The following is a 14820-nucleotide window of genomic DNA, read 5'->3' on the forward strand; positions in this document are numbered from 1 at the left end:
AAATAATGATTATTTGAACAAGGATTGAAATTGACATTGTGCGGTCTTCCTTTTCAAAATTGCAAAACTGGGTTATGTATGAAATTGTAGATTAAATCTTGAAACGTGATTACCACCTGATGACCAAAATGTTTTCTCTCTGAGTTTAAAGGTGAAGGGTTGCAAAATATTCCCAACATGAATCCTTTATGTTCGAAAGTGAAGAAAAAGTTTGGGGAAGACACAGGTTCGAAACTGACATTTTTTTTAAAAAAAATGGGTAAAGGGGTCTAGAATATGCCCTTTGTCGAAAAAATCTTGTTTCTATTCTGTAGCAAACATTCATTAATAAATTCCTCCTATGTCAATTCCAACTAGAACTTGAATTGTTGGCTTCAACTGGAAACTGGAATCACTGAAACAGTAGGAGGTCACAGAGGGAAAGACACTGTAATGTGACCAATACTCAAGGAAAGGGTGGTATTTACGTATTTTTCCTATGTGTGATGTCAGTATGACACATTATATTCACTTTGCCAATATGAAACAGCTATTTAACGGCAAACATGGCAAGAGAATCTAGATTGCCAGAATTCAGTTAAATAAATCATTTTCTCCAACTTAGCTTAAAATTTCCACTGCTGAATGATACAATAGGAAGAGTTTGGAACTGGGAACACCTAAATCTTGATTTCCACGCTGCCACTACCATTAAAAACATATATTTGGGGAAGGAACTGGATTATCTCAAAGGGAAATCCCAAAACCAGAAAAGGAAAAAAAAAAAAGGCACCCAAGACAGGAATGTGTGCCTGGAGGTGACTGAGGTGCCTAGACCATAACTGAGTCCACTGCCAAGCTGAGGAACCTGCTCTCTTTCATCCACCCTTTGCAACGGCCTTCCTCTGTGCCTGGTTCACAGTGATCTTGATATAAAAGGCTCCGTCCCAATGCCCCATGTCAAAATACTCCTCCTCTTTCAAGAATCAGAGTCAATTTGTCCATGAAACCTTCATTATTAAGTTCCCCCAGCAAGAAATAAGTTTTTCTTTACCTAAACTCCCACCATGTTAATGACACTTGTCTTCTGGACACTGAGTATTAATTAAACATGTACATTTCTATTCTTTCCTGTCAAAATACATGCCCTCTCAGGGCAGGACCTTGCTCCCACAAAGCCCTCTGAGTCCTATAATTGCTAACGCAGGGGATGTGTACATAGCATGTACTAAAAATATATATTAGATGAACCATCAATAAGAATTATGATAGGTAGATAAAAAATAACTGGCTAGATAGGCACAACCAACATCCCATCTCCACTGGCTACATATTAAAACCCGAGGGGCTAAACTGAAGCTATGCTATGAGTCTCCAGATAATGATATAAATAAATAGACCTTTCTAAACCATTCATTATCAATTTTTACTCATCTTAAGTGGATATAAAAGTAATTACTGACAAGATATGCAAATGTGCGTGTTTTTCATCTTGCTCTTCAGCATTTTACACAAGATGAAAACTGGAGTGTCCAGAGCTATCATTTCAATATCTTCCTTCACAGAAGGTAGGTCTTTCCCTAGTTTAAAAGTCCTCAAAACGCCCTGGAGTTAAGTCTTGGCTTGGGAGATTTTAGATACAAAACCTTCCATTTGGATGCCTTGCAATTCAGCTAAGTACCCCAAAAGGGAATGTTTATATTAATGGAAGATGAAAGCAAGGAAGAACATTCTAAAAGGTATTCCGTAATGGGGCTTTGTCACCACCTTCTCTGTTTTATTGGGAAAATAGTCTTTTCCCGGGAGGCTGAAAGTTTCTATGCCAATCACCAGTCTCGTTTAACTATTTGAACTTAAAAATGTCAGAGAAAAAAAAAATTCGTAATGGAAATGCTGACATGCTATGAAGTCAAGAGGCACAAGCAGGTGCTCCTGTAACCCAGGGTCATAATTCAATCAAGCTGTATTTTGACGTCATCTGTTACAGAAAAAAACCAAATGGTTTATGAACAGCACCAGAACCCCCAAGATTAAATTACAGCCCTGATATTTAATCAGGGGTCTTACTTTGTTATTTTTAATAACACAATACATTTTAACAGTTATTCGTCAACTGCCTTAGCCAAATTAGAGCATGTGATGACAAGTGAGCTGGATTACGTTGTCCATCTCTCACGATCTGAACTTTTATTATTTTTCAGAAATGGAAGATTATACAAGTTTTCCTCCTCTAAAGAAACATACAGTTGGTACCAACGGATTGAGTCCAAACCTTAATTAAAAGCAGCATGGGGTCCCTGAGCAGCAGGTCAGGACATCTGCATTTGTGTCCTATTATAGCCCATAACCAACTGTATGATTTGGGCAAAAGACATTTAACCCTCCCAAACCTTAGCTCTTTAACCAAAAATAAAATCATAGAACATCTCTAAAGTCTCCTGGTAAGTCTAAATTTCTATAAATCCTTTACTTGAAAGGCAATCTTGTGGAGTTTCTTTGGGATTCCCTGAGGAAAGAAGGGCAAAATTTTTATAGCTGAAAAGACAATGAATTTTTAATTTAATTAAAAAATCACTCTGATCGAAGAGGCATTTGTCAGCTAAAAATTTTAGGGGCAATATCAACGTCAGCAAACGAAACAGGTTCTTTAAAAAGTAATGTACAAATACTGCTGAACGTGTGAAGGGTTGTTTGCAAAACAGATCAGTACAGGCACATCCAACAATGGATTGCAGTTAATAAACCGCATATAATAATTACCACCAATGGCAGTTTAGAAAGTCATTCATTAAATGTTAATTGTCACACAAAAGTACAAAAGCAGCCATTTGAACAATCGAGTGGCTGCACCTTTAAATAGAATACTTTCTTACAGCCTGAAGTTCCTCCGTATAAACTGATTCTAAACACACCTGGCTATCTGATATGCTGATTAACTGGGCCTTTATTTATTGTTGAAATGAAAGCAAATATGACAACCTTTTTCAACACTTTTGCTATTCCTTTGAGCCTGATTAAAAATATATATATAAATATATATGTAAAACTTATAGAAAGCGTCAACCAATCTTCTCTAAAGATTAAACTGTTATTTCTCTTACATCTCTCATAAGCATTAAGAGACATATGGTTGAAAATTACCCACCTAAACCTCATGTGCCTACATCACTGCTGAGTCTAAGTGGGATCACAGATTTAGAAAATGGATAACCCATGTGTAAGCTTATAAACTTGGCGGTCAATTTTGAAAACTTTATTCAGAGTAATAAGCCGGTGACAAAAATAAATAAAGCCTTTAAAAAAAATAACTTTGATGTGCTTTGCTTTACTTTCTCTAATACTCAGCACCATCTAATTAACTTGGAAGAACACCTGGTCATAAAAAAATAGCTCATAAAAGACAAAAAATAAGGAAGGAAGGGATTTTTTTTCTGTTCCTACCTAGCTTCATTTCGATGCTTTGTGCAAAATCTGACTTACCCAACATATAGGTATAAGGTCTAAAGGTTTGGCCAAGAACATTTTGGTTCAAGACTTGTAAACTGAAGAACATTTCAAAACACACCATGTTCCTTATTAGACAACTTCAGATCTGTTATCTTGGCTTATGGGAACAGATCTAAATAGCATCATGATACTAAACGTTGCAGCCTGGGGCCACCAGGACTCAACTCTCTGCCTTGGACAAGGCTGCAAACTTCCAATATAAAATGTAGTTTACCATTAGGAGTAAATGTTTGATCTGTAAAGCTTCCAAAATTACTTTGTTTATCATAGCAGATGAAAGCAAAAAGGAATAATTTTAAGCTCAAAACAAAACTGTTTATATGACAGTCTTTACTGCTCCATGATTCTAAGCATTTAAGACAGATTCGAGCAATTAACAGCATAAACTTTCATTACATAGTTCTATTATATATGTTTATGTGACTTAGCTGTTCATCTGTTATTTAAGTGATTTCCTCATTACAATAGTAGGGTAAAGATAATTTGCTGATGCTGTCAAAAATGTTAAGCATTTCAGGCTCAACAGATCTTGGATCCCTACGCTTGTTTAATGCATTTTATTTACTTAAGTCAATGTCAAATAGAGTACTGCTTCTTCCTTCTGAATTTAGAAAACGTAACATTTTAAGCACATGTCTGATAATAGACATATCAAAACTTCAAAACTGCTTATTTTAGTGATGCAGATAGAATTCAGGGTTTTTGTTCTTGAATATTAAGTTTCAAAGATCTAACAAGGAACTGCAAAACTTTTTTTTACAGTTAAAAGATAGGAAACCTTTTTTTTTTTTTAGGTATTAACAGAGCAAGCTTGGTTACCTCAACTTTTGGTTTGACTAGGTACATTAAAATAATTGAAAAGAAAATATTTTCACTGGTTCCCAAGCAGACTGTCCATTTACAATAGAACCAAAACACAACTTTGAAACTACCTACTATATTTTCCTTGTTAAAAAAATAATAAAAATATGAGAGAGATACTAAGTCACATTGAAATCCAACATAAACTAGAAGCTTAGTTTGGATAAGAAAGCAGGAAAAATAATGGACATGGTTTATACCATTATCTTAAACATATTTTTTAAAAATGTTTATCTACTGTAAAGATCAGGAAGAGTATTGCACACCAAGCCTCAATAATATATCCTTAAGCCTATAAGATATTGAAATAATAAGCTATATCTGACTCTGTGTCTGTGTGTGTGTGTGTGTGTGTGTGTGTGTGTCTCAAAAGACACTGAGCTAGGCAGACCAGGCAGACCTGGGTTTAGAACCTGATTCATTCTGGCTGCCTTGAGGGTAAGTAGTTTACCATCTCTGAATCTCAGTTTCCTCATTTATAAATTGAGCATGGTAATCTTGGCATCTCACTGGGTTCTTGTGAGGATTTAAAAAATACAAGAATATAAAGTGCATAGTACACCACTTGGCATAGTAAGAAGCACTTTAATTCTGTCAGTGTCATGCCCAGCCACCCCTGTTATTCAATCTAACATCTTGCAAATAGTCACAGGCCAGATCAGGCAAAAGAGAATGATCAACAATCCAAAATTCAGCTCCAAACCTTAAAAAGCATTCAAAGGGCACATGTGCACTTAGAAGAATTTGTAGGCACAAAGATCAGCACACAAATCCTGATACCCTATTATGCAAAATACAAATTTAGAAAAACAGAGCAGTGAAACCAATATTACTCCAATAAAAGGATTTGCAGGGCCATACAAAATTAGCAAATCAAAACTTGTTTCTTAGATTAGCAAATAAAGGCATAGTTCAGAACCTCTTAACTTGGGCCTCAGTTTTCTTTGTACAATGAAGGCACTGGGCTGTCTCTTTCTAAGGGGTTCAATCCCCCAAATTCTATGATTCTAACAGAATGGATTTAATGCCACTTTGCTTATTTTGTAACCTGTTAAATTATTCTGCATTTTATAAAAGCCATACAACCACTATGAACTGCACTATAATAGTAAGGCTGTTTAAAACACACACACACACACACACACACACACAATTAAATAAGTGTACTCCACAAATACCTTTAAGGGAGACCATTTGTTTTTTCACGCCATAATCATGAACTCAAACTGTACGGATGGATATTAATTCAGAATGCTGACCATTTGAATTTTCTCTGTGATACAGAACTACCAATTGGAGCGATTTATTTTTTCTTACTGAATTTACCAAACTGATGTGTCATTTGGGTGTCATGTGGGTATCAGTAAAATAACTTGTGTGAATGTCAAGAAATGTTTTTTCTCTTCCAAAAATGACCATGACAGGGATGTGGTGTGTTTTACTGCTGCTCTTAATTGTTAAAACACCCATCCATTTGGCACCTTTAACAAATGCTGAACACCTAAGTAAAGCTAAACAGTTACGGGGGAAAAGGCTCAACTTTTAAACTAAGGGAGGAAGATGTAGGATCCGTCACAGACTAACTGTAAATACATGTAACAGATGTGAGCAGGACTGTTGTTGAGTATGGATAATTTTAGAGCCCCAACTTTAAAACTACTTTGTAAAAGATGCCAAAGCTAGTATGTTTATCTTTTGCTCATGAAAGACTCAAAGGTAACCAAAGAAACTGTAGTTTTGTTATATTAGAAAATTAAACCCCTGTTCATCAATAAATTATAGACTCTAGGTGAATTTTTTTTTCTTCTGGTAACTTTGCCGTCCTACTTTTTAATGAGAAAAATTTTCCAATCATCCAGGCATGTGGATGCTTTTAGCTAGTTTTAAGATCAATGATATAATGGATCTGAAATCCCTTTATATAAGTCACCATATAGGTTTCAAATATTTCTTAAAAATAATTCCAGAACCCACCAATTCTCCCCGTTAAGGTCATCCAAGCTCTGAACTATCATGGCTGAATTGTTTTAGTGCTCTCTGCTGAACACCTGCAAACATCAAACAAAAACTGCTGGTCCTTTCCTGGGTTGACAAAAGCCTTTCATGTGAAAAATGCTCCCTGGGAATGTCAGGCTGTAGCTCAGGTTACATTCCATTCTCCCTAGCAGCCTCACCATTTCTTAAGGTGGTAGGAAAAACCATGTTTGTGAAATGAAAGATTAAAGGCAATATGGCCACACTTTTTTTAATTCTCACATTGCAAATCACGAAGGAGCGCCCTATATGAATGGAATCCACAGCTACTGAGAACTTTAAGCATGAAACATTACCATGCCTCACTCTGAAAAAACAGAGCTGGTTTTTCCAATATGAACAGTTCACTTATACTTTGGACCTTTTTTCTCTGGACCCAAGTTTCAAAGCTACCCATGGAAGTGACATCTGAGCACCCTTGGGACAATGGATATTAACCTGATGTACATTTAGAAAATTATTTCTCAGTCCAAAGTTTCCTAGTTCATCCTTCCAGGAGCAAAATGCAGTTTTCCTCATTTTTTTTTTTTTATTTGTTATGGTTTAAAAGGGACTTATCTTTGTTACTGAGTGGAAACAAAGCCACCTAACTGTGTCTTGGACAGATGAGAAAAACCAACACTCCAATCTGTACTGTGTATATTATAGTCCCCATCATACTGCACTGGATGAATACCCTGCATTTTCAATCCAGCAGCGAGAACAAAATCGGCACTACACTTTTTACCTTTACAAGTAAACATTTGGGCCTGAAAACTACACCTCTGGTACGACGTCACTTAAAGTTTAACACCTTAAAAATAATCACAGCATATTCATTGGAAATATCACAACACGTCTCACTAAGGATGAAGCCTCTGTCTAGGTTTACATATACAGATATACTGTCTTAAGAACTCTGTAAGTTTCAGTATATGATCATTTTCCAAAATGCATTAATACATATTCATACTTATTCACCCTACACTCTGTAAACACTTAAACATCATAGCAAGGACTTCATTTAAATGTGAACATAGAAAAGGGACCAGATGCACAGTTATCTTTTTAAATGTAACACAATTTCATGCTTCTAAATCACCTTACTTTATTAAACTATAACTAAGCTGATATACTTAATTATTCCAAATGTGTCAATTTTTACAAAGTACAAAAGAGTATTTTTGCACTGACTCTGAAAGCAGTCTATCTCTGAGCCTTTCTGACATAATCTACTTTCAGATTTCAACTATACATTTTCTTAAGGAAAATCATGAAGAAAGTTACTGTCAGAGATAAAGTTAGCAACTGTTTTGATACTGTCTATCATGAAAAATTAATCTGCCTACATGAGATACTTGTACTCATCTTTCCTTCAAAGTTGTATAGAGAACACGATAAAGAAATTTGGAAGACACAATACGAATACAACAACAAAAAAAATTTTAAGTCCCAAATGAAAATTATAACAGGGTCCAGGACAGTAAAACACAAACATATGGTCAGTAGCCCTTTTAATCAAAGTGGACCCCCCAAAATAAAAGATAAAATGTAACTATAGGAGGCATCTCATATTTCACAAATCAAGTTGTAGAGATAAAAAATCCCTTAGACTTATGGGGGCCAGCAAAGGAGAAGTAACTTATCTAGAAATGAGCAACTTTTAAATGCCATTAATTTTATTTAAAAAATACCAATTATACAAATCACAAAGATGAACAGATTTCTTTCACTGCTACAACACCAAATGAATATTAAGAGATGTGAAATTATCTTCAATAGCTAACAGACAATTCCACTGGTATCTCACAACTAAACGATGTCAACATTTACCAGTCTGACTTAAGAACAGGACTCTGTCTAATGTCCTGTTATGTACCACTGCCAGAACTCCTAAAATATTACAGCTGTTTAACAAGCATAAATGGATTTAAGCCTTGAACCTAAAGGAGAGCAATGTATGCCTCCTTCTGATATGAAATTCACTAGACCAAAAAAATACGTTTTAAACGAATAGCATATTTTCAGTTTTCACTTTTAATAAGAGACCTTCAGAGAGTCCCCTATTAAAACTCCTCCTTAGATACCAGATAATCACTGCACACACAGATTCCTTTGTGAATAGCGCTAATGTCTTTTTAAAGCATCAGCCAAAGACCTTTCATTTATAAAATGTAAAAGTCCTTCCAAATTTGCAACTTTAAATATAGAAAAATTCATTGCACAAGTAAATTCTTAAAAAAAAAAAAAAAAAACTGAAGCACCAAAAAGGATATTTTAAATATAAATGAATTCATATTTCGCTCTCAGATTAGCAGGAGTCTCTCTATTTACAGCTATGGTTTACTACACAGCATTCATCTGCAAAATTAAGCGCTCATTTCTTTAAAAGGGTTAATTATACATAGTACCCAATAAAATTGATATTATTTACAAGGGATTTGCCCTTTTCATGAAAGTTAGATTTTTCCCTCTATTTTCAAATAAGGAAACATTAATTTATTCCCCCATGTTAACACTGCCTTATCTTCACGTGTTTGATTACAATTGTATCAGAAAATTGCTTTTAAAGTAAGTGATGAATTCTGAGACAGTTTCCTTGATTTTTTTTTTTTTTTTAAAAACCCTACTTTTAATTTTGCAAAAGATAATGTTTTTGCCTAAGTTATACCACTAATGGATAATGAAATAACCATATCATTACAGGCTAAAATTTCAATGACTTTTTCAGAACACTTCAACAGAGCCAAAAATATACCATGAGTGAATAAACAGCTAAGAACATTTAACTACACACTAAGAAAAGAATTTACATACTTGAGCCAGTAAAATGTCCACTCGCCAAAGAAGTTGGTCCATTTTTCCCACTGCTCACAGGAGGTGAAAACATCTAAAAGAAACAAAGAAACATTACTGTTGAAAAGAAGACATTTGTGCCTTCAGAGTTCATCAAAGATCTTTCATACTCTCCCTATACAATATACAGTTTATGCTAAGGGCTCATTTTAGTAAAATACATCACCATCCAACTTAAAACGAAAACAGGCACAACATTACCAATCACTCTCCCCCCACCCCAACCTTAACCACTGTTTTCTTTTTCCTCAGGTTCATTAGATCGCCAGAACTAGGTAGGACTACATTTTAAACCAACACAGTCCCCATGATGTGAACAAGATTCAGTTTGGAGGGCAGCAAGCTCTCTAGAAAACACTAGTTTTACAAAGGAGAAGAAAGTTGCTTGTTTTATATTGAAAACCTTGGCCATAAACGTGGCAATGTCCATTTCCATCCCGTATAGGATTTGCCTGTCATATGTGAACCCAAATAAAAATAAAAGTGCCACCTGCACTAAATTCTCATTTCGTCTCTAACATGAGAGCAATTTGAAGCAAGACTCTCTCTCCCTCTCTCTTTCTCTGCTTCTCTCTCTCTCTCTCTCTCTCTCTCTCTCTCACTCTCTCTCTCTCTTTCACTCTCTCTCTCTCCAGCATTTATTTCGACCCTAATTGGTTTCCCTCTTCTTCGACGTATCTAGTGGATAATGCGCACCTTCCCTGAGTCAGAGCCTGCAAAAAGCAAAGAAACGAATGGAGAAAGTGCAGCAAGCAGAAAGGGGGCTACAAAGCTGCCTAGGGCCACGTTTCCTGGCAAAACTTCCGAAAGCCATTTCTCCAAAAGGTCTAGAAGAGAAGCAGCAGCAGCAGCAATAGCAGCAGTAGCGGCAGCAGCAGCAGCAACATGAAAGAGCCCCACTTAGAAGGCGGTTTGGATTTTATTTGTGTGTTTTGTGGATTCTTTTTATTTTGCTTTGCAAATGCATCTTACACCAAACTCATCTGGCATTAAAAATGAATTATTTCCCCTGACATGTTTGGGACTTGGTATGGGGAAGGGAAGCAAAGGGATGGAGAAGGACCAAGTTCCGTCATAAAACTCCACAAGTGTGTAAGTTCTGCTTTGTGCTGATCTCACGACTCCGAGATTTACAAAGACCGTCTAAAGGGTTCTAAAGAATGTATGCTCAGCATATGCACACGAGTTTTCAGAATCCCAGGAAAAGATGTAATGAGGACTACAGGTCCTACTAATCCAAAGCATCATCAGTTTAAAACTCTGAGACAACTGGGGTCTCCTATTTTCTCTTTTCCATTTTCAGAAAAAATAAATAAATAAAATGAGTAGTGCACAAAGTATCAGTACTCTCAGTGTTCAGATAAGGTCAAGTTTAGGGGTGGTTTACAGTTTTAGGGGTGTCTGTTTTTCCCTTCCATTGGAGTGAGACTCCATTATTTGGGGGATTCGGTGGGTAGGAAATTCAAAAGCAAGTAATTAAGACTCTGAAAAAAAAAGCCTGAATCGTCCATCACACCCAAAAATTGTAGTTAAAAACTTATCAAAAAGACCTTCATGTTTACCAAGGACTCAGCCAATTAAAATTATTCCTGTCCTTTAGATTATTATTGGTTTCTAGCTCAAAGTGTTTGGGTTTTTTGTTTTGTTTTGTTTTGTTTCACAGCTGTTGTTAGTTTCCACCGTTCTTTCTTACCGCACTGAAATCCAGTAAATCACTCAGCTCTTTGTCCGTCCCTAAGGCAGCCATTCGCTGTTGGTGATGCATTTTAGCAAAATCACACAAACCTAGAAACATGGAAATAACCGCAATCAGAAAATCCAGTCCCAATCCTTGGAGAAAACACAATCGGATTTTTGGAGACTGGGGGGGTTGTGGGGTAGGGATGTGAGGGCGGATGGGAATAAGGTAGAAAGGAGGGAGGGACAGGAGAGTTGTTTTTTGTTGCTTTTTTTTTTTAAGAAGGAATAGGCAGCAATAGCAAAAAAAAAAAAAAAAAAAAAAAAACAAAAAACTGCTATTGATATTGTATTTCCAAAGAGACGATCAAAACTGGTAACATCCACTATAAAACCAAATCCGGGAAGGAAAAAAAAAAAAAAGCCGCTCTTCAGCGCATCATTTTATGCAACAGGAGGTAGAGCGAGAAATGAATGGATCCCAGAGAAAAGAGAAACTACTCAGAACGATCCGGTCTCAACTTTCCCCCCACCCCCCCCCACACACACTCACACACACGCACACACGCTCACACACACGCTCACACACACACACCACTCCCCTCTGCGTTTCAAAGTAGCTATAAAGAAATTAAAGATGAGCGTCTCTGGAGTGAAAACACGTCCAAAGGGGGAGGGGTGACAGGGTCGACGAAAGCGGGGCGGGGGGGAGGGAAGCGGAGTGGAGGGTCGGGTCCCGTAATGGTCCAGCACCCTAATTTGTGAAAGAAAGGGTTGTAAAAATTAAAGTCAGGGCCTTGGCAAAGTCATCGGTCTCTCCAAGTGGCACTGCCGGGGAGGGGGGGCCGAGGGGGGGTAGGGACGAGGGGGAGGGAAGAGGCGCGGGAGAGGAAGGGGTGTCTCCAGGGGGAGCGCCGGGAGCCGGGAGCCCGCGGCACGGGAGGCGCGGAGCCGCGTGCGGGGCCGCCGAGCCCGAGCCCCACGCCGCCCGGCGCACCAGCCCCGCCGAGCCCCGCCGGCGCCGGTACCTACCGCCCGCGCGCGAGAAGGGGCTCTCCGTGCACCGCCGGCGCCGAGGCGGCGTTCATGTCTAACCACCGCCTCTACCTCCTCCGCCTGCGCCCGCGCCCGCTCCTTCCCCGCCGCCGCCGCCGCCGCCGCCACTACAGATCCGCAGACACACAGCCAAGATCCCTGACTCTTAACACCAACTCTCTTCTCCGGGGAGGGGAGGGGACGAGGGAAGGGGGGGAGGGGGAAACACGCAGAGGCGCACGGAATTGCAAGTTCAGCAAAGAAATGGGTGGGGGGCCTCCGGCGGGGAGACGCGGCTCGCTCGGGTCGGGCTGGCTGGGATGCACCCCCCCCCCCCCGGAGAAAAAAAAATCTCAACACCTCCCCCGCCGCGCAAAAAAAAAAAAAAAAAATACAAACGAAATTTCATCGAGCACCTCATTTTCCCTCAGAACGTCAGTTACAATCTGAAGCCTGAACAGTTCAGTTTTTGCCCGTTTCATCCATCGGAGGCACTTTGAAATTTATTCGAGTTTACATCCCCTCCTTTCTTTCTCTGACTCTCGTTCCCTCTCACTCACACATCCACACACGGCAAAGCAAGTTTATACTAGGCTGCAAATACACGTGATGCAAAAAGACTTTGCCAAGAGGAACAATATTTTTCTTTTCCAGATATAAACCAAGCCACATTTTGCTGGGGAGATTTTCATGTCGGTAGTTCTGCGTTGGGGGCGAAACCTAAATTACATACGTTTTTTTCCCCTCCCTTTTAAGTCACAGAATAGTATAGCTGCAAACTTCAACAACAACAACAAAAAAGGCAATTTTTGAGGGTGGATGTTGTTTTGTTTTTACACTTGAGTTCCTAGGCATGCTAAGTCCCCGTTCGCCAGCACTTTAAGTTTTTAATTCAACATTTACCATTACAGGCCCTGCATGCTCTTAAAACATACTTTTTCACATCACTTTTTAGGATAAAAATTAAGCTGCATAATTCTATCGTTTCGTAATAACAAGCGTACTTTATCCAGTATATGCAACATACGCTATTTTAACGTGTGTTAAAATACACATTCTATAAACCCTGTTATTGCTAGATGTGCGAGTACATACACAAAATGCATGCACACACTTTTTCCCATTGGCGATTATTTAATAGGTTGTTCCTTTTGTTTTAATAAAACACTGGGATCGACATTTAAAATATTAAATTCAATTACAAACAGTTTACTCTGACAGCAAATTGTAACGTTACCTTAAATGGCCACAAATATGCTCACAATATTCCAAGGAAAGTGACTTTAAAAAGAGAGACAAAAATCTTCTGCAAGTACTTAGTATCTCACATGTGTATCCCCCAAAAAAGTATTTTAACTGGTACTCAGTTCTGCTCCAGGGATATCCACAGAATACAAGATTATGCACCTGGCTCTGGTTTTTGCATATTCCACCATAAAACTGCAACAAAATTCCCTCCCCCAAAAAAGAAATCATTAAAAAAAAATCCAACAACTTTTTCTTATTGTTTATAAAAAAAATATCAACACAGGATAGTTATAATTTTTCCTCAAACAAATCTTGTTGGTGGTTTTTTTTTTCTTCTCCTCTTATAAAGCCTTAAACTTGTTCCAAGTTTAGAGGTGTCTCATCATCATCATCCTCCTCCTCCTGATCATCACCATTGACTCCCCCGTGGAGTCACATTGATAATAATAGGTTTCCCTGAAAGATACATTGTAATCCATTCACATCCGGGCACTGCGGACTTATAAAGAGAAGGCGCTGCGGCCGTGGCTGCTCCTCCAGACAATGACTGGGGAGGGGCGGGGCGGGAGCGGGCAACCATAGAGTAGTAAACAGAGTGCCTAGAGAGGCGACCAAGATGGCGACGCGTGCGGGCCACGCCTCCTCCGGGAAAGGAGGCGGGTGGCGGGGTTCGGGCGGGTGTCGTGCGTGGGCTAGACCTGTAAGGGCTCTCGAGGCGGCGTCCGTGTTCACGCGCGTTGCTTCTTGTTCCCGGTCCTTGCCTCTGTTCTTTGACTCAAAAGTGTAGTTTCTAAATAAATTAAGGAATTAAACTCCAAAGACCTGCGCGGAGGAGTCGGAGTCAGTGAGGGAGGCTCGGGAGAGGGAGGCCTCCCCGACGGAAAGCCGGAGCCTGGTTCTCCCGTAGTGTGGAGCCGGCCCTCTTAGCGAGGCTCGGGCGGCGTGGAGAGAGCCCTCTGAGCCGAGGTGTAGCTCCTGGGCCTGGAGGGAGATGTGGGTCCTCTCCTAAACCACCCGCATCCATCTTCTTCTTGGCCCCTGGAAAGTGAGAACTGTCTAAGTCCCGGAAGTCCACACTTGGAAAAGACGTTCGTTTATTCCCGTGCAGGCTTAGATCGATTCCGTGCTGTGACCCACTACTGATTCAACGTCTCGTTCTGGCCCAGAAAGTTCTACCCTCTCTAGCCAGATTTCTGGTCTGTGAAATGCAAATAGCAAATGTCCGCTTTATGAATTTCGTAAGAATTAAAGGGATAAAGATAAAGACGGAGCTGCCCCGAAAGAAATGTTCCCTTTCCACCTCTTAATTCCTCGCTAAACCAACTGATATGTCTAACCTAGCCCATGGGATTTTAAATGAAGATTACTCCGAAAGAATAGCTTTTAGCCCTCCCACAGGAGAAAAGCAAGTAATAATGATAGGTTAACCCTTATATAGTGGGTTTACTATGTGCCAAAGACTGTTCTAAGAATTTCTCAAGTATTGGTTGTTTGAATCCTGAGAGTGGCTCTGTGGAGTTCGTGTTACTGTTTGACCCAGAGCCCTTTAGTAAGTGGTACAAACTTGCCTCAATTACACGTTATTAAGTGATAGAGCCCACCTTGGAAGACAGGCAGTCTGCAGAGTCCACATCCAACCACATT

At 39.1% G+C, this 14820-nt stretch overlaps 1 protein-coding gene across 9 annotated transcripts in view; it reads right to left on the minus strand.

The window, feature by feature from the left end:
* The window catches only part of TCF4 (transcription factor 4), a 360227-nt gene extending 346585 nt beyond the window's left edge, over positions 1-13642 (minus strand). For 6 of the 9 annotated variants that reach the window (XM_060029103.1, XM_060029102.1, XM_060029097.1 and 3 more), the window contains exons 1-2: positions 10910-11431; positions 9178-9250 (exon numbers count right to left, since the gene is read on the minus strand). In XM_060029103.1, coding sequence (XP_059885086.1) covers positions 9178-9250; positions 10910-11011 — 175 coding nt within the window. In that variant the 5' untranslated portion in view covers positions 11012-11431. Of the gene's footprint in view, positions 1-9177; positions 9251-10909; positions 11432-11925; positions 12025-13165 lie in introns of those variants that run through there. The other 3 variants (XM_060029100.1, XM_060029098.1, XM_060029101.1) reach the window with 3 other exon arrangements.
* Between the last annotated feature and the right edge of the window lie 1178 nt (positions 13643-14820).

The sequence above is a fragment of the Delphinus delphis genome, chromosome 13, assembly GCF_949987515.2.
Source record: "Delphinus delphis chromosome 13, mDelDel1.2, whole genome shotgun sequence".
Taxonomy (NCBI): domain Eukaryota; kingdom Metazoa; phylum Chordata; class Mammalia; order Artiodactyla; family Delphinidae; genus Delphinus; species Delphinus delphis.